The 23,243-nt window shown below is 35.9% G+C and overlaps 1 protein-coding gene across 7 annotated transcripts in view; it reads right to left on the minus strand.

Moving 5' to 3' along the window:
• The window catches only part of CDH18 (cadherin 18), a 305,298-nt gene that overhangs the window by 10,618 nt on the left and 271,437 nt on the right, over positions 1-23,243 (minus strand). For all 7 annotated transcript variants that reach the window (XM_084880780.1, XM_084880774.1, XM_084880777.1 and 4 more), the window contains 2 exons: positions 19,365-19,486; positions 11,744-11,861 (listed from right to left, as the gene is read on the minus strand). In XM_084880780.1, coding sequence (XP_084736906.1) covers positions 11,744-11,861; positions 19,365-19,486 — 240 coding nt within the window. The remainder of the gene's footprint in view (positions 1-11,743; positions 11,862-19,364; positions 19,487-23,243) is intronic.

The raw sequence follows: 23,243 nt of genomic DNA on the forward strand, positions 1-23,243 counted from the left end.
ATGTTAAATTCCTTATATTTTAAGGGATATCATTTTTACTATATATAATAATTTGATAATATAGAAACTGAGTCCCAGAGGGTAAATTGGCTGAAACCATAGAGCTAGTGAATAACCAGGATACAATCACATTATATTCTAGAACTCAAAACCACAATGTCATTCTGCCTCTTTACACCATTTCCCTATTGGTATCGCTGGCCTCTGGTGCACAGGGTGCAGGGTTACTTTTGCATTGTTCTTCCTCATTCCATGTTTGCCAGTTTAATGACCCTCCTAGTGCAACCTATTAAAATATTTCCAAATCTATCAGAACAGGAGAAACGATTGAAATTCTTATTGGACTTAAGAAAATGTATATATGTCTGAGGAGAAAGTTGGAAATAGAACATTAACTTCTATTAGTCAGATAAATATTCATGGCTTCATATTATTTTCATTTTTTTCCTTTTTTCCCTCAGAAGTAGTAAGATCCATTCATAATTCAACTGTTATCAAGCCCACGCATGAAACAAAGCTTTTTGGCTCTCCTGCAAAGCTCCTTTCACACAATAGGGACTTGATACATAATGATGTGAACTACACTCAGCAGAAATTTGTCTTTTGTTATGGTGTCTTTATTGTGTTGACACATATTAAGAAATTAAAATAGAAATGAACTAATATATCTTGTAATAATTCAGCAGCACAACCTCCTCGTGTTCTTTCACTCATGTTACCTGACTTCCCCTTCTTTTAATCTTAGAATTTACCCAACCTCGCTTTTTAGATTTAAGTTCTTTTAAGTTTGTGAGTATTCTCCTGGCTTCTCTTGTGTTTCTGCCAAACGACAAATGTATGATTCAACATGTCATTAAGTTCTTATTTGCACCCTGGAATGTCATTCCTTTGACCATCTGCCACACTCCTTCCTGATAAATTTTAAAGCCCAGATAAACAAAACCATCCATTGTGTTCGGTTTGTCCTTTTAGATTCAGGAATAATATGGGTAATTATAACCAACTTTATCAATTCCACCAAGAATGTAGAGAAATTTAGACTGTTCTCTCAAAGGGAATTAATAAGCAATCTATTACTATCCATTACCATAAAGTAGTTATTCTAATGTGATTTTGCCTTTCCTTTTGAACCATATTCTCCGACTCACAGCAGGAAGACATCTCTTTATGTAAGGAAGCTACATCTATTACTGACATTTTAAAACCAGAGTTGAAACTGACCAGTCCTTCTTTGATATGAATCATGTCTACCTGTGTATACATGACTCTGTATATTAGAGAACTTAAAAAAAATGAATATAAATACATATGAAACAAAAATATATATCTTGAAGAATATCAGCAACTCTGTTCATGAATAACACATACATTTGCATAAGAGTGTTAATTTAGGCAGATAAGATGATAGAGAATTTTTAAAAAAGGAACATTTTAAAATAGAAATCCAACCCCAAATTCAAAACGATTCATAAACATAACACAATAATATAACTTTTAAATTAGAGATAAAAACAGGAGTTTAGCTTGGCCAGTATTTCTCAGTGGTTGAGTGCTGACCTATGAATCAGGATGTCAGGGTTTGATTCCCTGTCAGAGCATATGCCCAAGTTGAAGAATTGATCCCCAGTGTAGGGCGTGCAGGAGACAGCTGATAAATGATTCTCTCTCATCATTGATGTTTCTATCTCTCTCGCCCTCTCCCTTCCTCTCTGAAATCAGTAATATATACATATATATTTTAAACACAGCAGTTGAAGAAGAAGAAGAAGAAGAAGAAGAAGAAGAAGAAGAAGAAGAAGAAGAAGAAGAAGAAGAAGGTTAAACCCTCTCTACCTATTCTTTTTTACCTTTAACAAATGCTATTATTTTTAGTAGGGAATGGATCAGCCAGAGTAGAAAAAATTCTGTTTGAATCACTACATTTATAAACACTGCAGGAAAGTATAAGGATAAATCCTCCAAGAGTTTTGCTCCAGGTTCCCCTGCCTAAAGGCACAGGGTGGAGTAGGTGATTCCTGTGGCATTTTTATCACCTGCTTCCAAGAAAGGAAGGAACTAGGCAAACGTGCATATTAAGATGGAAAGCAAAATGAAGTGGCAAAAAATGGTAAAATTAGCCATACTTTAATTTTGTTTTTATAATTTTACTTTTTTTCGTTGTTGCTTAGTGAGTATGGGTCAGCTGTCCTTTTGTTGTCACTGTGAGTAGTATAGCATAAGGATGCGAGAGGAAGTAGGCGCTGACGAAACCATTTGCAAAAGACATAAAATTTTTTAAAAATTTTATTTTAGCAGGGGCTAAAATAAATAAGGAGATAAGAAAAGCTCATATATATTTAGCTAGAGCATCAGGCTCACTAAAACAAATCAAATCACTACATTTGCAAATCACACTTCCCCATTTTAGGGTCAAGACTGCATATGGACTGTCAAGCCTTGGGGTCCACCTTGCATAAAGAATAGCGTGATTCTATCAGGTGTGTCTGGATAAATGCTGTGAGCGAAGACTGAATGAGACTGAACTGAGAGGAGAAAGAGATTCATGGCAGAGCAAAATCAGCCTCATCACTGCCACCAGGGAGTGACTCAGCAGGCACAGCTGCCCCAATGCATCCCGCATCCAGCAGGGGATATTTGAGGCTCATTGGCAGCCTTATTCTCAGGACAGGCTATGGCCCTCTTTTACTTAGGAATGAAGGAACTGCTAAGTGGTCTTTTGAAGCCCTGTGGTTAAAAACAGAATTGTAAATGGTTATGCTCTGTAGAGAAATTACACCACCAGCTGTGAGCTCTGGTTTGAAGGACAGAAATGAACTGGGAATACTGACCACTACAAATCTGACAATACTAAAAAAGCACAAAATAAACTTAAAATTCCCCGTGGTTTCCAGTATATATAAAACCAAATGACTGTATTTCACTACAGATGAGCTGAAATTTGAAAGAAAAGACACCTTTTTATTAGCTACATGGTCAAAGTTGAAAGTATTCCTTATCGTAAACTGAATGTAATGCACTAGTAAACTTGAAGTTAGATATTCTTTCACTAAATCCATATTCCATGAGAAGCAGCATTTCTCTACTTAAATATTTTTCTAAAAAGTCATTGAAGATTTATAAATAATATGACCTCATTTTTAGAAGTAGAAATAAATATTGCAAAGAAATAATAAAAAATATTAAAATTAAATAAAAACCAGTATCTTCAAAACGTTGCTACAAGGTGAAAAGGACAATCTACAAAAGCTCTTGTTCCATTTTTGTTTAAAATGCAAATTTTTAGTGCAGTTCTTTAATTTCTTTTAAGAGAATGTGTTATTTGAACTCATTTATTTTTTTTTTTAAATGCTAGTGTCTACAACAGTGGAAAATGCATATGAGAAGAAGAAAACTGGTAAATATAAGTAGCAGCTGTCCTTGATAGCAAATTTTTAGCAAACTTATAAGGATTTTCAGATTTGAAAGGCACAATAAATGCTATTTAGGACCCTGAAAACTGAGATGCAAGTGTATCAGAGTTATAAATTACTTTTCCCACTGCTAAAATGTGTGAGATTGGTAAATACACTCGACAATTTGTATTAAGCCTAGGAATTAGGCTAGAGAAACACCTTGCCGCAAGTAAAACATAGTCTCAAGAGGCAGCATAAAAGATCATGAATGAAGCAGAACAGACTTACTCTGTAGACTAAGGGCAATTTTATATTGGGGCATGAGGTTATCCTTTTATAATACAGAATAAATGAACACAGTAATTGTATGCACACACTTCTGGTGCAAGCCTCTATTCACAGCCTTTGTGGCATGGCTATGGTGCGTCTGCTTTAGGTGTTGGGTTAAGTCAAAATTACACAATGGATTTTTTTATTCTAACATTAAAAACTTACTTATCCCTATTTAAAGAGTAGGTGACAGCAGGAAAAACTGCATTTTAATCAGGAAACATTTTATGCTTTTTTATTGATTTAGAGTAAAAGTGCTGGAACTTAAAAACCATCTGAACCTGATTTTTAATTTTAAATAAAATTATTTCACTATCATTATATTATTAGTTCATGATTTAAAAGGTCATTATCAAACATACAATACAATATACATTTTACTATATATGTTGCAAAAAGAAAGTAAGCAATTCCTTCACTTGATTATTTTCCAAATCAAAGTCTTTAGTATTTAATAATTGTTCATAACTTTTAAGATAACCACTGAATATTTCTGTTTATTACAGTTTTTTTCTATCTACCACAGTTTGTTTCCAGACTCCCTAAAGTATTCAGGGCAGAATATCTTATTCATTTTGGAGCGCAGAATATAGCACATGCTTATTACTTAAGGTTAATAGTGAATTATAATGCCTGCGTCTCGGCTTTGCCGCATCTCCCTTGTTAGATCCTTTTGACCGGCTTATCTGATGCTGCATTGTGTCATCTCTCTGCCCTCTTCATCTCCCACCTCACTGGAAAGGGTTCTCTGATTGGCTCTACCTGGTGGAACATGCTATTTATTCTTTAAGTCAAACCCTGTTCTTCCTCTTTCAACAATATGACTTTTAGTGATCTCTCTAAAGCAACTCATTTCCCTGTCCCTAATTGCCAGTTACACTGAATATCACCTTCATTTCCCTAATTAGGTGACAAGTTTCTCCTACATTTCGGGGTGGGTGTTTTAATGCCTAACATTGTGGCCAGCTCAGATTACTGCCTTGTGGACAGAGGAGAGTGCATATCACCTTAAAGATTAAGTGGCAGGAAAAAAACAATGTTTAGTTAAGAGCTGACTACAGAAATCCTTTTAGAGAAAAAAAATTCTCAGAAGGGAGGGGAATGGTGGTAAACAGTAATATAGTTTGAAGTTGGAGTAGAATGTGCTGGACAGCCATTGTAAAACTTCAGTCTAGGAAATAGAGCTCAATGGTGTGTGTGTGCGTGTGCATAAAAATTTTGGAGAGTATCTTGGTTTTGATCAGTACATAGGATGGGGTCCTGAATCAATTTAATTAAATTTCAAAGGACAGATATCTGTTTCAAATCAGCCAACATCTAGGCAGGCAGCATCTCCAGGTTAGATGATTATTGAACAGCGTCCTTTCTTCCAAGCCCAGTTTTTATCCCAACTATTGAATGAGACTGTTCCCAAAAGACTCTTGCTTTATAAAGTGTAGGCCTGAGTAGAGCAGTTTCTGATTGACCAATACTCCCACTGATAACAAAGAGAAAGGCCTGAATCTTTCAAGAAATTCTGTTTAATGGCATGAGACAGCTGCTACAGCAAGATAACTAGAGGGATTAGATTCCAGAGGTCAAAAGTGTGGCGAGGTGAGCTGTTGATTACAATGTAGCTGCTTATTATACCAGGAACTGACAAGAGGCTGAAATTCTAACCCCAGGACAGGGAATCTAGGAGGATTTTTATAGAAGTCTTAGGGCCTGTAATTAATTTGGAACTTGAGGGGTCTCAACCACAAAAATGATATCCCCTAAAGACGTCTGTTAAATTGAAAGTTGAAATTGGAAGTTTAGGAGGAGGAAGCTAAAATTCTAAACTGAAAACCCCTGAAATGCAAAGCAGAGGTTTGTTGTTGCTGATTTGTTTTGCCATCTCTGGTAGTTGCACAATGGTTAGAGGCAGGGATCAGGGTGAGTGGCCCTGGAGTACAAACAGGCACCTACCGGAAGCCCTGGAGGGCCGCACCAGAAACACTGACAACCCTGGAACCTAAAGGAAACTGAAAACTGGCCTTGGTTTAGCTCGACTTTGATTCGATTAAAGTAATGATCTCCCTCTTTCATTGCTTAGCATAGGAAAGGGTGACTATTTTCTAAAGAAATACACTGTCCCTCGAGACTCTTCTAGGTTTACAGACTACCTTGACATCCAGCAAAAAATTACTAGACTAACAACAAATAGGACATCAGTCCCAGTCTGGCCTCTCCGGTACCCTGAAAATCAAACACAAAAACCTGTCACCTTATTGATATATTAAAATTAACTGACACTGATTATAAAATCATTAAGATTAATGTGTTCAAGAAAATAGAGGAAAGTATTAAAAAACAAACAAACACACAAATATTAAAAAGACAGAAAATTTCACCAGAGATATCCATCTCTATAAAAAAGCAAGAAATAGCTGTTAACTAAAGCAGTCAGTGCTTGGACTGTTTTCTTTAAATGGACGTATTTTCTTTGATAGGATTTATATATATATATATATATATATATATATATATATATATATATATATATATATGTTGCATGCTGGTGTTTTCTAACAATATACTCCCAGCATATGTCACGGTGAATTATATAAAAAAAAAAAAGCAGGCCCCAAGTAAAAGACTTTATATAAATAGGATGGGACACTAAAAATGACATCTGTTCTCCCATGTTCAGATAAATTAGGAAATTTCAAATTAATGAGAGATTTAAAAAAATATCACAGAAAAAGATCTACTGAAGATAGTAAAGATCTGGGAAAACATGGAATATGGTTTAAATTTAATTATTTAGTAAGCAGCTGAGGGTGGTATACAGGAGAATTCCCTCAAAGTATCAATGGACAAAGGCCTGATTTGGCATGAGGACATTAGCTAGCTTGCACGATTCCAGGCAGAAATGCTATCAAGGCATCTGTCTCTGGGATAAGCTAAGCATACATATAGGAACAATTTATCGATAGAAAACATATATTTTCTTTACAATTGGTTTTTACTTGGAGTTAATCCAATGAAGTGTCAAGAAATATGAAGTAATTGAGATTTTATCGTAGCCATGTGCTAACAAGTTAACCTGCTCTACTTTTATGGAGACTGGCCAAAGACGCAAGGCTCCTGGGTCAGCCCTAAAGGACTTGATTACTGATGTCACAGCACACAGCACGAGCTCTCATTCAGAACAGTCTTAGCAAGAGAGAGTATGTGTCTCCTCCCAGAATGGAAGGCAGGTTTGTTGTCACCCAATACAATCCATTTAATGACTACCTCTGGGGCAAAGGCCAACCTGATTTCCTGGCAGCCCATTGTAGAATATTAGGATTCCCTAATCCCAAATTCCCCTGTGTGCACCTGGGCCACTTCATGTCACTCTCTTGAGACTTTGGGGTAAGGGAAATCAGAGAAAACATGAAGTTCATATTGCTTCACATGTCATGAGAAATAGAGTAATTTATCTCTGACCCAGAAGTGTGGAGCCTTCTGCCAGGCATCCATAAACTTGTGTCCAGACTAAGTAGCTATCATGCAAGTAGGGTACAATCCCAGTAGCAAGGTGTAAATGCTACCAGTACACATCTTCAAAACGTGGTTGTTGAACCATTGACATTCCCAGATGTATTTATATTTTGGCTAAGGAGTTACATGTGACATATAATTATCTTTCTATTTTTATGTTTATGATCATTAATGGTTTTAAACAAATGTTCATATGTTGATTTACTATTTTGGCATCACTCTGTTAATTACTTATTCTAACTTGTCCTTTAACTGTTTTGTTTTCTCTTTGGAATGTTTAGTTTATTTTGTGGAGTATTTTAAATATACTCATGATATCAATCCTTACTCACTTATATGCATGGCTATATATTACACCAGGTTATGACCTGTTTTCAAGATTTGTTTGGAAATAATTTGATGCAGAAATAAAATAATTTTAATAGAATCACATTTACCATTATTTTATGAATGTGATATTTATGTCTTTTATTTAAAAAAATCCCTCCCTCCCAATTACAAAATGTAGTCCACTTCAGTTTTCTCTAAAGCTCTTAAATTTTTTATTGTATAAATAATTACTTAATCTATGTGTAATTTATTTGTGTATATATGCACAAGGAATTCTAATTTTAGTTTCTCTAGATATATAGTCAGTTGGTCTCTTTCAATGTACTTTTTGAATTATCCTTCCCACAATGGTTAAAAATACTACCTTGGTCTTCTGTCAGGTTTATATATTTATACATAGATTTAGATATCCAATTATTTATTTTAGCTCTTTGAATTTGCTCTCATTTATCTATTTATGCTTGTCCTAGTACCATACTTAAGGAGCACCTTGTCATGTGCTCATCTCACACAATGAATAACGTTTATTGTGGCTGGACCAGTCCTTGTGGTTATTATTATGACTGAAAGACAGCCTAAGCAATAACCACCAGGTAACTTTGGGAAGAGGTTTGTTGCTTACATGTCTGGGAAACTACATGGCACACCTGGGGCGAAAGAGGTTGCAGGTTGAGAATGACTGTGTGCATATGTATCTTGGGGTTCTGCTTTTAGTGAGGTTGAGGGTAGGAACCTAGAGTTTTGTGGGCTTTATATGAATGTATAACATAAAAGTTGGAATTTAAAGTGTGGGCAGAGAAGAAGAAAAAATGAAGTCCATACGATCAGTTATTAAAATTAACTAAGACCTCTAAAACAAAGGTGATGGGGAAGGATTCAGCCTGTGGCTGGTAATGGTTGATTACAGATACCTATCTTTGAGGTAAATGCCTCCACAAATAAAGATAAAGTCAGTTACATGCATTACAAAAGAAAACAAAATATTAGCAAACCAGATCCAGCATATAGTAAAAAGATCATATACCATGATTAAGGGGTTTATTCCTGGAATACAAAATGTACAACACCTACAAATTACTAAACATGATACATAACATTTTTTAAATGGATAAAAAACACATGATTATATCAATCAATGCAGAAAAAAGCATTTTATAAAATCTGGTACCCATTTATGATAAACACTCTCAACAAAGTGGGAACAAAGAGAACATACCTCAATGTAATAAAGGCTACATATGACTATAGCCCACATCAGGGGTCTTCAAACTTTTTAAAGTGGGGGCCAGATCACGGTCCCTCAGAGAGCTGGAGGGCCGGACTATATGAACTACTAATTCCTACTGTAACACCTCGGCTGCGCTCACTGCCCAAAAAACCTGGCGGGCCGGATCAGACTCCTCTGCGGGCCGCATGTGGCCCGCGAGCCGTAGTTTGAAGACCCCTGGCCCACATCATACTTAATGGGCAAAAACTAAAAGGGTTTCCTTTAAGATCAGAACAAGAAAGGGATGCCACTTTTACCACACTTATTCAACACAGTATTTCAAGTCCTATCAATAGCAATCAGACAAGAAAAATAAATAAAAGTCATTGGAATTGGACAGAAAGAAGTAAAACTAGCATTATTTGCAGATGACACAATACTGTATGTAGCAAACTCTAAATAGTCCACCAAAAATTACTAGAACTGACTAAAGAATTCAGTAAAGTAGCAGTACACAAAATAAATATCCAGAAACTATTTGCATTTTATACACCAATAATGAACTATCAGAAAGAAAAACTATGAAAACAATTTCATTCACAATTACTTTAAAAAGAATAAAATATCTAGGAATAAATTAACTGAGGATGTGAAAGACCTATACTCAGAAAATTATAAGACACTGAAGAAAGTGAAGAAGCTACAAATAAATGAAAGTATATACCATGTTCATGTATAGGAAAAATTAACACCATATTATCCAAAGCAATCCATAGATTCAACACAATTCCTATCAAAATATCAATGAGATGTTTCACAGAGCTAGAACAAACATTCTAAAAATTTATAAGGAGCTACATAAGACCCAAAATAGCTACAGCAATTTTGAGAAAGAAGAACTAAGTTGGAGGAGCCATACTACCTGATATTAAACTATACTATAAGGCCATAATAATCAAACCAGCATGGTATTGGCATAAAAACAAACATATATATCAATGGAACAGAATAGAGAACCCAGAAATAAACTGACACCTTGTGGTCAATTAATATTTGAGAAAGGAGACAAGAACATACAATGGGGTAAAGATAGCCTATTCAATAAATGGTATTGGCAAAATTGGACCAATATGTGTAAAAAATAAAACTAGACCACCTTCTTACACCATACACAAGAAGAAAGTCAAAATAGAGTAAACACTTAACTGGTAGTCTAGAAAAACGATAAAAGTTCTTGAAGAAAACATAGGCAGTAAAATCTTGGACATTTCTTATAGCAACACTTTTCCTAATATATCTCCTCCAGCAAGGGAAACAAAAGAAAAAATAAACAAATGGGACTACAATAAAACTAAAATGTTTTGGAACAGCAAAATAAACTATCAAGAAAATGATAAGACAACACCCTGAGTGGGAGAATATATTCACCAATGGAGGTTCAAATATGCTATAGATGCAGTCAGATAAAGTATCATGCTTAAAGATATCTCATTATATTTTTTATGACAGTATTTTTTTTATATTTTATTGATTTTTTACAGAGAGGAAGAGAGAAGGATAGAGAGTTAGAAACATCAATGAGAAAGAATCATAGATCAGCTGCCTCTTGCACACGCCCTACTGGGGATTGAGCCTACAAATTGGTCATGTGACTTGATTAGGAATCAACCGTGATCTCCTGGTTCATAGGTCAATTCTCAACCTCTGAGCCACACCATTAGAGCAAATTCAAACATCTTTACCCCTACACAACTGTCCATAGTTCTCTCATACTTGAGATTGTGCAGCTGACTCAAGCATTTATATGTATGATTAAAATAAATTAAGTAAATTAAGATATTTAATTCAATATTATAAATACATTTTTAAAAGTTTATATATGAGTTTCTAGCATTGAAAATGTGGTCAAGTCACTGTAGTAAGACCTTTGAATATATTAATTAAATTCACAAATTCCAGATATTCTAATCTAGTAGGAAGAACTTCACAAATTAGTTCCCACTGAAATATAAATATGGATATCTAGACATAATTTCAATCTCCTAGGACAGAAAGTTGAATGCTACCCAAATCATCCAATCATTTACAATATGGGGGAATACTAATTGATTTTTTACATATTTAGTATGGTTAATTCCACTAAGTATATTTGGAATTATAGAATGGGATTTCAAATGTAAATATAGCACAATAGTCAATTAAATACAATTTGTCATACACATATGCTATTATTTCTTTTTTCGTTATTTAGAGACAAGTGCTAAATCCCAATTAACAGCATATTCAGATAAATGTGGTGAAAGATAATCTGGGACACAAGAAACTTGATGCTAATCAGAAATTGTACATATTGAATGACTTAATGTTTTCCTTATGTATGAAAGAATGGCTTTTACACAACCTGGAGGAATCTACCAAATAGGGATCTAAACCATGATAAATCTTCTCTGATTAAAGTATGGTGTTCTCCCATCCCCATACTCTGCAGTTATGCATATTTATCTACCCATGTTTTGAAAAATATGCATAACAACAAGAGAAATATAATTCGTACAGCACATCTTGGCAATCTTACTAATGCAAGGTGATTCAAACATTGCATTTTGTTTTTTAACTGTTCCTAGGACTCATTTTTCATTTTTCCTAATTTAAAATTCTTCCACCCCTAGCAGTTCCAGCAGCTCTCATAAACATGTTTGTCAGCTAAGATTTCTCTTAAAATTTTCCCAAGAGCACATTACATGCATATTTCTAGTTTAAAGGGATGCTTCTGAATAAATTCAATGGAAGTTGTTTGTACATATGTCTCAATTTTAAACACAAGCTATTCACAGATCATAACATATTAACATCAAACTAACTTTAAAAGCCGATTTGCAAGCTGTCCATGGATATAAAAGAATATAGCAAAACTGTTCAGGCTTATTCCATATCAAGTCAAAACTGATAAAAAATATATATATGTATTTATGTTCACCTTCATTGTCCTTCAGGGTGAAGTTTGGATTTATAGACAGGTGTTCATCAAGAAAGAAGTTAAACCGTGGTCCATTGGCAAAATCATCTTTATCAGTGGCACTGATGGTATGAATAACCTAAAGAGAAAAACAAACACCAAATAGTAAATTTAACTTGGCTTCGTCCCTTGATTTTATTTTAATTTTTTTAAATATATATTTTATTGATTTTTGTACAGAGAGGAAGGGTGAGAGATAGAGAGCTAGAAACATAGATGAGAGAGAGTCATCGATCAGCTGCCTCTTGCACACCCCCTACTGGGGATATGCCCGCAACCAAGATACATGCCCTTGACTGGAATCAAACCCGGGCCCCTTCAGTCCCCAAGCTGACGCTCTATCCATTGAGTCAAACCGGTTTCAGCTAGTCCCTTGGTTTTAATTATATTACATTTTCAGCTGTTAACACAAAAGTATTTTTAAAAGACCTCTTGTACCATCTTGAGTGCTTTCGCATTCTACTAGTAAAAGTACCAATTAGCTTGCTCTTATCTGCATTGATTTCAGGAAACATATTAGGATACAATTTATAAGTATTCACATTTTATTTTCTAGCCTGGCACACACATTAATATCTTTTTTCTTTCCCCTTTATCACCCACAGTAACTTGGGGCCAATTAGTTTTAAGATTTTGTTTGAACATCTGTTTGGGGAGACAGGAAGTATTGTTTGTAGAAATATAATTATCCCAGTATTGATATAGAATGATCTTAGAGTATATGTTAGTTTCAATCAGTAAATGAAAAAGGAGGGGAGTTGTATTTTTATTTTTACTATTTTTTCAATGTCTCAGGAAACCTTTTTGACCATGGTGCAGCTCATGTATTTTAGGGAGGAGGAAACCGAGTCTCCTTAGGAGTGCGATGTGCCTGAAATTTGAATAGTAAAATAATGGCACAGGCAAAACCACATCACTCAGAGCTTTGGGGAACATTTTTCATCTCTATTGAGAGAAAACAATTCCAAAATTTGGGTTCCTTGCACATTAAGAATCAGAGAATATTGGCAAATGTAAATAACGTATTCCAGATGGCCTAAAAACTGAATGTAAATTTCAGTAGCTATAGCCATTATTAGTATACTCTTAAAAAATAAATATCCAAACAAATTAGCAAGATAATATTTTCCTTTTTTAAAAATTAAAAGGATGCTTCTGAATAAATACAATGATCATTATTTGTATATGCCTCAATTTTAAATACAAGCTATTTGTCTAATGCTTAGGTGTCCTTTTTATAGCCTTTCCTATTTTCACATGCAGGAAAAATCAAAACAGAAAGAGAGAGAGAGAGACAGAGAGAGAGAGAGAGACAGAGAGAGAGAGAGAGAGAGAGAGAGAGAGAGCGAGCAAAAAGAGCCATAAAATATCATTTCCTGTATGTGAAATATTGTACATCCATTTTAAAAATTGAGATTTTGAAGAATATTTTACCCAAGACTACTCAAGTGAAGTAATCAACAAAATGTACTACAGTTAAAACTAAAATTCCTCTCCATGTACTAAGCCCATGATGTTGTCAGGGTGATGAGGAAGATAAAAGCACTGAGAAGGTGAGGTCAGTGAGAGTTGGACAAGATAAGCATGTGTTTCATGAAGTGCTTCAGGATTTAGATGGATCTATTTCCTTTGTATATTCACATGGCCCACTCCTTTATGTTCTATCATTACTCAAAAAGTACTGTTTTAGCAAGAGATCTAGGTGAAAGCATATCACCCAAAAAGTCTTCATCCTGCTTTCACAATATATTTGTTCGTTTTTTGTTTCCTTTTTATTTAAAGCACTGGTGCCCCAGTGCACTGATTCGTGCACATTGAAAGGAAATTAATTAGAAGGTGGCCAGTGGGGTGGGACTGGGCAAGACAAGCCAGGCATACCCTGGAGCTAATCTCCATGGCCCCTCCCTAGCCAGCTAGCTACACCTGGGGCAGCACTGGGGCTCGAAGGGCTTCTGTAGAGTAAGTGAGCAGGGTCCCGCGGCAGGTGGGGTCCCTCAGCCTGGTCTGTGGGGATCAGGCTGAAAACAGCTCTCTGACATCCCCCGAGAGGTCCCGGGTTTCAAGAAGGTGGTTCTTGGGTGATGCACCCCAGGAACGGGGCTCCCTCCTCTCTGGTTCTGGGGTGCTTCACCTGAGAATTGCCACTGCCATCACTGCAGCTCTGTAGCTCCTGCATTGAGTGTCTGCCCACTGGTGGTCATTGCATGTCATAGCTACTGGTTGGACAGTCAAATGGTTGCTTAGCCATATATATATATAAATATATAGCCTCTGTTTAGATAGTTTTCCTCCTTGTTATTGTCTCTTGGCTATTTTTATAGACTAATGATGAATAATCAGAATCTAAAAATATTTTTCTCAAGTATATGTACTCTCTATGGAGAGTACAGTGTGTGCATATAACAAACATATCTACATTCTCTACATGTCAGCTACTTACTAAAAAACAAATAAAAAAGACAAATTTCAAGGTTGTGTTCAGGGTTAAATAAAATAAATATGCTTTTCTTTTGGAAAATAAATGTCCTATTACCTCTGGTCTTCATTCATTGTGATTCTCCAATTTGCAATTTTATTTTGCAATGATCTTTTATAAGATACTGTCACATTTAAAAGTTCACTTCTTATCCTAGAAAATAATTTTGAAGGGGATTGGTAGGGACAAGTAATTTAAATCAAAGACTATTTTGTTTCTTTTTATTACTTTATTGGGGCAATTATATTCTTATTTCAAAATTAGTTTATATGTTATTTAAATTTCCTTAATATTTTTACAAACAGGAGCTTATTATTTTTGTAAAACTCTGATATAATTTATATTATGTTGTATTTACTGGTTTTCTGTTACCTTTAGTAAAATATATTTCCATGTTTATAAAGGTCATTTCAAATCTGAAATCATTTGGCGAATATGTCTTGGTGAGAGGGTTTTTGGTCCCATCTACATAGAAAATGATGAGGTGTTTATCACAACTTTTATTTCAGAGTGAACCATTCATCTTGAACTGTTGTAGAATTTTGAGTCATACATCTGTACTTAATTTTTTCCATAATATTTCTGAGGAATGTTTCCAAAAACCTAGAATGTTGTTCCATTTTTATCCAGAAGTCAGATATTTTTTGGATATGAGATGGGATATTTTAATTTTTCTGTTTTACTAATCACCTTTTCTCTTTCATTAGCAAATAGGATTGCCATGTATTGTCTCCTCAGACTTTTATTAGGATAAATACTTAAGAAATTAATGTTTATAATTCCCATGAGATTTAAACTTCTGGTAGATAGACCTATAATTGAAAAGTCTCTGTCATGAGTATTTTCTACACTACCAGAGTTATGACTTATCTACACTGACTTATAGAAACACAGATTTAATCAACCAAAGGAGAAACAAATAAAAAATAGGGTTGTATTTATAAATAATTACTAAAGTAATTCTTTATAATTCCCATGAGTAAATATTTACTTTTGACAAAAACTAGTTAGAATGAATTTTGATTTCTTTTATTCAGTATTCTCTTGTTTAAATGTGCTTTTCAAAATCTATTATTTCTGGAGAACTTTTAAGGAAAAATATAATGTCACAAATTTATAAAAATAACAATCTTCTATTAGGTAAGTGATCAAGCCCTAACTAATCATTTACATTAAAAAGAGCGCTCTATGCCTGACAGTTGTGGCTCAGTGGTTGAGCATTGTCCCATGCAACAAAAGGTCCTGGTCAGGGCCCACGCCTGGGTTTTAGGCTCAATCCCCAGTAGGGGGCATGCAGGAGAAAGCCAATTACTATTTCTCTCTCATCGATGTTTCTACCTCTCTCTCTAAAGACAATAAAAATATATAGATTTTTTTAAAAAGAGCATTCTACGGAAAACATTGCATCTTCTTTAAATTAATCAACAAGTTTGCTTTATTTTTTTTCTTTATTGATTAAGGTATTACATGTGTGTCCTTATCCCTTCATTCTTCCCACACCCACACCCACTCATGCCCTCTGGTGTCTGTGGGATAATGAATATATTTGCTAATATAATTATATTGACTTTTGTTAATTAAATGAGCTTGAATCTTGACACAGTGTAAAATCTCTACTGATCTAACTACTTTTTTTCATGCAAAGTTGTATTGGATGTGATGAGGCAGAGACTTGTGGTAGGTAATAAAATATTTTATTTTATACTAGAGGCCCGGTGTACAAAATTTGTGCATTGGGGGGGGGTCCCCCTCAATCCAACATGCACCTCTCCAATCTGAGACCCCTCAAGGGATGTCCTAAACTAGCAGTCGACATCCCTCTCACAATCCTGGACTGCTGGCTCTGAATTGCTCACCTGCCTGCCTGCCTGGTCGCCCATAATTGTCCCCACTGATGGCCATGTCGTCCCCAACTGCTCACTCCCTGCTGGCCTCATCACCCGTCACAGCCCCCCTCTGCTAACCTTGTTGCCCCATACAACCTGCTATTCAGTCATTTGGTCATCCCTCACTAACCCCCTGCCAGCCTGGTCATAGGCATTCATCTTGTGAGGGTATGAGTGTTAATTTGCATATCATTTCTTTATTAGATAGGCTAGTTTATTTCCTAAGTTTAATTACAATGGAAAACACACACGCACTCATGAGAGAGAGAGAGAGAGAGAGAGAGAGAGAGAGAGAGAGAGAGAGAGAGAAGATTAAAAGCATTCTTTCATTTATTTTCTTCTTTAAAAAAAATCCTTTATTGTTGAATGTATTACATATGTCTCCTCTCCTCTTAACCACCACCCCCCCTCCGCCCCACACACACACACCTTCATTTATTTTCAAATTTTCCATTTACTCTACTTTGGGAACTGACTTCTAATTTCATGCATGCATGATTTTCTTTTAAAAATAATTTATTTTCTTTATAATTATTTATTGTTGAAAGTATTACATATGTCTCCTCCCCCCATTGGCCCCCTCCAGACCTCTTCTGTTCCTTCCTCCCCCATCCCCAGGACCTCACCGCCTCATTGCTTGTGTCCATGGGTCACGTATGTATACATACAAGCTCCTTGACTGATTACCTCCCATCTGGCCACCCTCCTTGCTTCCCCATGCTAGGTACTTAAAGAACAGGAAAATATATTAACTCAGGGAAATATAGATATTGTTGCAGTTTATGTTAATATCTGAATCAACCTGATCTCTACTGTTATATGGTTTAAAACTCTGCTTTCATAAGAGACCAGTCTCTTTGCCACAGTCACATGCTGTTATATTTAGATGCACAGCATCTATATTAGAAATGTCTTTAATTCTAAAATTAAGTGTTATAGAGCTGAACAATGCAAATATGCTTCAAAAAACCTATTTCACAAATCATTTAAATAGAGTTATCTATTCCAAACCTGCATCAAATTACACAAAGTTTCTTCAGAAATGCTACACACATAAGGGTTAATAAATCCAGGACTGAAAATTTCCATAACCAACCATTTTCCATGTAAGCATGGTTAATTTTACAATTGACCACACACATTTGCAATGAATAGTTTAAATACAAGTATAATAAGCAACACTTTTAAAATGATGTTTTTATCCCTTCAATGGACAAATTTCACTTTGGTTAAAGAGTTGGAAACAAATGTGAGCAACATAAAGAACCCAATTATCTTATAGTGACAGCTAAAGTCATACAACATTAAAAAACAGCAATGATGCTAAATAGTTTTAAAGGGTAAAAAGAAGCAATCACATAACTTAATCAAATTTCATTATAATTCAGAGCTGCTAAGTCTAGTAATTAGTTTCTGATAACAGTATCAGCTATGCGAATAAAAGAGCAATACTATATACTGGTAAATGCTCAATTGCTGCTGAAAATTGAATAAATTATATAGTAGACTTGAGAGTAGCATGTCTTTTATATTTGTATTGATACTTTCTTTTCATCTTTTTGACATTTTATTATCATCTATTTTTCCATTCACTTATTTTTACTTTAGCTATGTCTAATCTACTCTTACTACCAAGAATGGAAATTCCATATTTAGTTGCTGTATGTTTTAAATCTGTACTTATATATTTTTTAATTTTTAAGATTTTTCTCATCAATTATACCTTTATAATGTATGTTAAGAAAATAATATTTAGGATATATGCATACATTTCTGGCACATTAAAAACAGGATTTGGTAAGTAAACCATTATATATCTGTAACATAAAATTATTTACTGCTTTTAAAATGGTTTTCTAGGAATAATTTTAAGTACCAGAGGTGACAAACTTAATCCTATCTAAGTAAATAGTAATATGCAAATTGATCATCACTCCAATACACAACATGGCCGCCCCCATGTGGCAAAGATAACTGCCTGCATGTGGACACAAGATGGCCACCACAAGATGGCTGGAAGGGGAGGGCAATTGTGGGCAGTTGTGGGTGACCAGGCCAGCAAGAGAGGGCACTTGCGGGGAGACCCAGGCCTGCAGGGGAGGGCAGTTAGAGGGGACCAGGCCTGCAGGAGAGAACCGTTGTGGGGAAACCAGGCTTGCAGGGGAGGGCATTTGGGGTGGGACCAGGCCTGCAGTGGAGGACAGTTAGGGAGGACCCAGGCTTGCAGGGGAGGACAGTTAGGGAGGACCCATGCTTACAGGGGAGGGCAGTAGTGGGATGACTAGGTTGGTAGGGGAGGGCAGATGGAGTGGGGGGTTCCCTGTAGGGGAGCACTGTTAGTCCCCCTCAACTGCCCTCCCCTGCAGGACTGGTCTCCCCCAACTGCCCTTCTCTGCTGGCCCGGTCACCCTAGTTGCCCTTTCTGCTGGCCTGATCTCCCACAACTGCTTTCCCCTGCCAGCCTGGTCCTCCTAGCTACTTTCCCCTGAAGGCCTGATCCCCCCCAACTCCCTTCAAAGTCCCCCACTTGTTTTATGTGCCTCAACCACCCTGGCCTTCCTTCAGAATTGCCATACTCCTTTAACTTGGAGCCCCAATCCATGCAGACTCATTTCCCATTTTCAAGCTCTTCTCTCCTTCGTTAGCTCTTCCACTTCCTTAATACATACACACTCTTCACATTATTAATACCTAATCATCTCTTTGTACCAGTATCCCACAACGATTACTCATGTCACGCCCTTGGGCCCTCCAAAATGGAAACACCAGTCCATTCCCCCAATCTAGTCTCAAAGCTTCATTAGCACAGACAAGGTCACAGTCTCCTTTTCATTTACTATGGGGCCACACACAAAGCATTCAGCATAATTTTATTGGCATGATGAGTGCATGGACGGATGAGTTAGTTTTTGAATTACAGCTGGGATTTGGAGAACATTTTATTTCCTGTGATTCTAAAAAGAAATCTATCTGGTACTTAAAATAAAGCTTTGTAAAATTATTTTCACTGGGCACAAAAATAGCATTTTAAGAGTTGGGGTGGTGAACACACAATACAATATACACATGATGTATTATAGAATTTTACTCCTGAAACCTATATCCTTTTGTTACTGAACAAACTCAATAAAATGAAAAAGAAAAAAAAAAAGAATAACAGAAATAGAGCTGCATTTCCTTTTTTTCCATTCAAATGACAAGAAGAGAACAATTAACTTACCTGGCCAGGCTTAGAATTTTCACAGACAACAATATCATATTCCCTGGCAAGTTCCGGTGGATTGTCATTGACATCCAGAACTCTAATACCCACTGTAACATGGCTCAGCAAACCAGGATTGTCTGCAAAACACACGGGGATGTATTTAGTATTTCCATGCACACTTTAGAGGTTTGGTTTTAAACAAATCTCCTTAATAGTGTAGCTTGTCACTAGCTCCATATGCTACAGCAGGACTCTTGGCAAAAGACAACTTTATGATGGCACTCCTTGCTAAACTCATTAACTTACAGGAAAATGAAAAATGAACACCAAGGCATGCCATGAATGCTAAAATGGTATTTTTGTCATATCAAGGAAATTACATGTTATTCAGAACTGGAGTGGGAGAAAGTTGTCAGAATTCATTGTATGCTGTCAGAGTGTAAGGGATGAAAATCAGTTTCATCATTAAACTGAGAAAAGCACAGCAGTTGGTAAAAAAAAAAAAAAAAAAAAAAAAAAAAGTCACACGATCTTTAAAAAGTTCAAGGTTTCAAATATAAATAAACTTAGAGAAAATAGGAAGTAAAGTCCTTTACTCAAAGAATCATTCCCTTCTTGTGGGAGAATTTACACAGTTTGTGATGTCAAGTTCCACTTGGGGAAAATAAAGATAAATTTAAATAGAACTTAGCTTGAATTCTCATAGAACTCTGATAGATAACAAAATATTATAGTTAATGCAAAGATTATCCAGATATGAAGGAAAAAGCATAAAAAAAGATACTTGCTTTATGATTTTTCAAGCCTCATTATATGGAATTAGAACCTAAGACAATGTGATAGTGCCAAAAATATAGACAAACAGAAAGAGAAAAGAATCAACCACTTATCTATTATATATGGACATTTAATATATGGTAAGGATGCTATTGCAGATCGGTGGGTAAAGGAGGATTGATCAAGAAATGGTTGCAGCATGGCTGGTGTGGCTCAGTGGTTGAGTGTCAGCCTATGAACCTGGAGACGATGGTTCAATTCCCAGTCAGAGCAAATGCCAGGGTTACAGGATGGATTCCCCAGTAGGGGGCGTGCAGGAGACAGGCAATCAAAGATTCTCAACATTGATATTTCTGTCTCTATCCCTCTCCCTTCCTCTCTGAATCAATAAAAATATTTTTTAAAAAGAAATGGTTTTCAGTAAAATTATAGCATTATTGTTATAAGAAGGGCCACAATTACATGATAAACAAAAATACATTTTAAATAATTACGAACTTAAGTGGGTAAAACAACTGTATCTAATTTGAAAAAATATCAGTATGTAATACATCCTATCTAATAAAATTGAAATATGTAAATTAGCCATCACTCCATCACAAAGGTGGCAGCATCCATAGCCACAAGATGGTGGCGCCCAATCCCCTAAACCCTGCTGGAGTCACCCAGTCCTGTGAGGGCTGCCGCTGAGAGTGGACAGCATGAGCGGCCTGGCAGAATGCTTGCTTCATTGCTGAGGTAAGCATCCCACCTCAGTGAAGGGCCTCTGGAGAACAGAGGGGCCGGCCCACAGCCTCTGCAGCCAAGCACAGGGATGATGGACAGCCTCCTAAGGAAGCAGCTCGCTCCCTCTCTCCTCCTGCAGAATGGTGTGGCTCCCTCCCGCTCCCAGAGCCTGGCTTCCACCTGCCGCAGGAGCCGCACAGAAGCAGTGTGGCTCCCGCGGAAGCAGCAGGTGGCCTGCTGCAGCAATATGGCGCGATGGGCTGCTAGTTAAGTAAATAAAAGCTTTCAAAACACAAAGTGCCCCAATCACAAAGAAAGCTCTGATAAAACTGGTTACATTCAAAAGTGACTTTTTTTTTTTATGTTCTTCCAAATATACCACAAAGAGGAAGAAATTTCACAAAATGAGTGAATATATTTGCTGACAATGGATTTTCTATAATATATAATACAATGCATTATATCAATAAAAAAGAGCCAGCTCAATATAAAAATTAGTAAAATTAATGACAAACATTTAATAGAATAGGTAATATAAGTGCCAAATAAACACATAAAGTACTTTCAACATTAAAAAAAAGAGTTAATTAAAATAAGTTACCATTTAACACCAACCACACTGATATAATATTAAGAAGTTTGACAATATTTCTCCAAATGCTGAACTGGATATAAAGCAACGGCAATGCTTATAAATTAAAGCAACTCTCATTAAAATCCTTTGTTAAAAATAAGTTAATATAGCGTGTCCCCCCCAAAAAAGCACACACAATTTTTTCTGACAGTTCAATTGATGTTTTTTTCTTTTCAAATCTAACCCATTGACATTACTAATCATTGAAATGTGTATACATTTTGGGGACACCCTGTGTGTTAAGTAACTTGCCCAATTTCCAACTGCTTGTTATAAAGAGAAACAGAATTTAAATAGAGACAGCCTTACTTCAGATATAGTGCCCTTGAATATCATGCATCACTGTCTAATAAAATAATCAAAGGGTGATAATGATAATACAATAATTATCAATGAGCTATAAATCAACAGCCTTTGTGAACATAGAATTAAAACTGGAGAAATACATATAATGAAAACAATACAAAAGCCAGAACAGTCTATATTCAATTTAAAAAAAAAATCTCTCTAAAATGTGCTCAGATTCATACTCAAGAACTAAAGCAAAAACAAGATATTCCTTACCTTTAGTCTTTGTTTGGCAGGATATATGTATAAAAAACTTGGTTCACCCATTATGAGTGTCATATTTTGTGACCTTAATTTATTTGTGAGTATTAAATCTTATTAAACGAGACTGCATTGGCATTACTTGTGATTTAAAAGAAACATTCTGGCAGTTCTCCAGGTTCTTGGCTAAAGAAGAATTTTTAGGAAGCTACAGGGAATACTTGGTGGAGGTGGTGCTTGTTTGGACAGTGGTTGGAGTGATGGAAATAATATAAAGTGGTTGATTTATGAATATTTTTTTAAAGCATAGCTGTCAGAGGTTTCTGAAAAATTGGATGTGGGACAAAAGAAAAAGTGGAGCTGAATATGACTCATTGATTTACGTGAGGAATCTGAAGGCTATCACCATCATTGGTAACATGGATAAGACTTCTAGAGGAGCAGATTTAGAGAAAAATTGGAGTTTGAGGATAAAATGTACTTGTGTGATTGTCATAATTATCTAGCTAACATTTAAAAATAGGAAAAGAGAGCAAAGGAGAGGGCAGGCCTTATAAGCCTGGTCATCTGGGCGACTTCACCAGGAAGTTGCAAGTCCATGCTCCCCAGGGAGCCAGTAGGCCATTCCCTGCAGATCCCTTGGTCACATGGACCTCACATAGTACAATGGGCTGCAGCTGGGAATGCAAGTTATGCTATACAGATGCTAGAGAATCTGGAGAATAATGTGTTCTTAAAACAAAGAAAGAACCTCTTTGTTGAAGGAGTTGTCAGTTTTGCTACATGCTGTTGCTTTTTTGAGCAAACGGTGAAATTAATGTTAGAATTTAGATTTTACAATATGGAGGACAAAAGTAATTTTAGCAAAGCAATGAACACAAGATTGCTTTTACCGTGGATTTTAAAGAGCATGGTGATAGAGGATGCACAGGGATGTATATGTGATAGCAATTCCATTCAGTTCATTATGGGCTGAACATGTCCTGTTGCCTAATTGCTCTAATGTAGCACAACATATAACACAAATACCACTGTGTTACACTTGCCTACAGCATTCGGTACACTCAAATGTTGTACAGATTTGTAGTCCAGGGGTTGTAGGGGAACAAAATTTTTCACCTGAAAGTATGTCTATCTGTCATAAAAAATATATTTTGGGGGGTAAATTGTAAGGATTAGCAGACATGGGAGAAGATCTATAAACCAAG

Source organism: Pipistrellus hanaki (genome assembly GCF_964339955.1).
Source record: "Pipistrellus hanaki genome assembly, chromosome: 4".
NCBI lineage: Eukaryota > Metazoa > Chordata > Mammalia > Chiroptera > Vespertilionidae > Pipistrellus > Pipistrellus hanaki.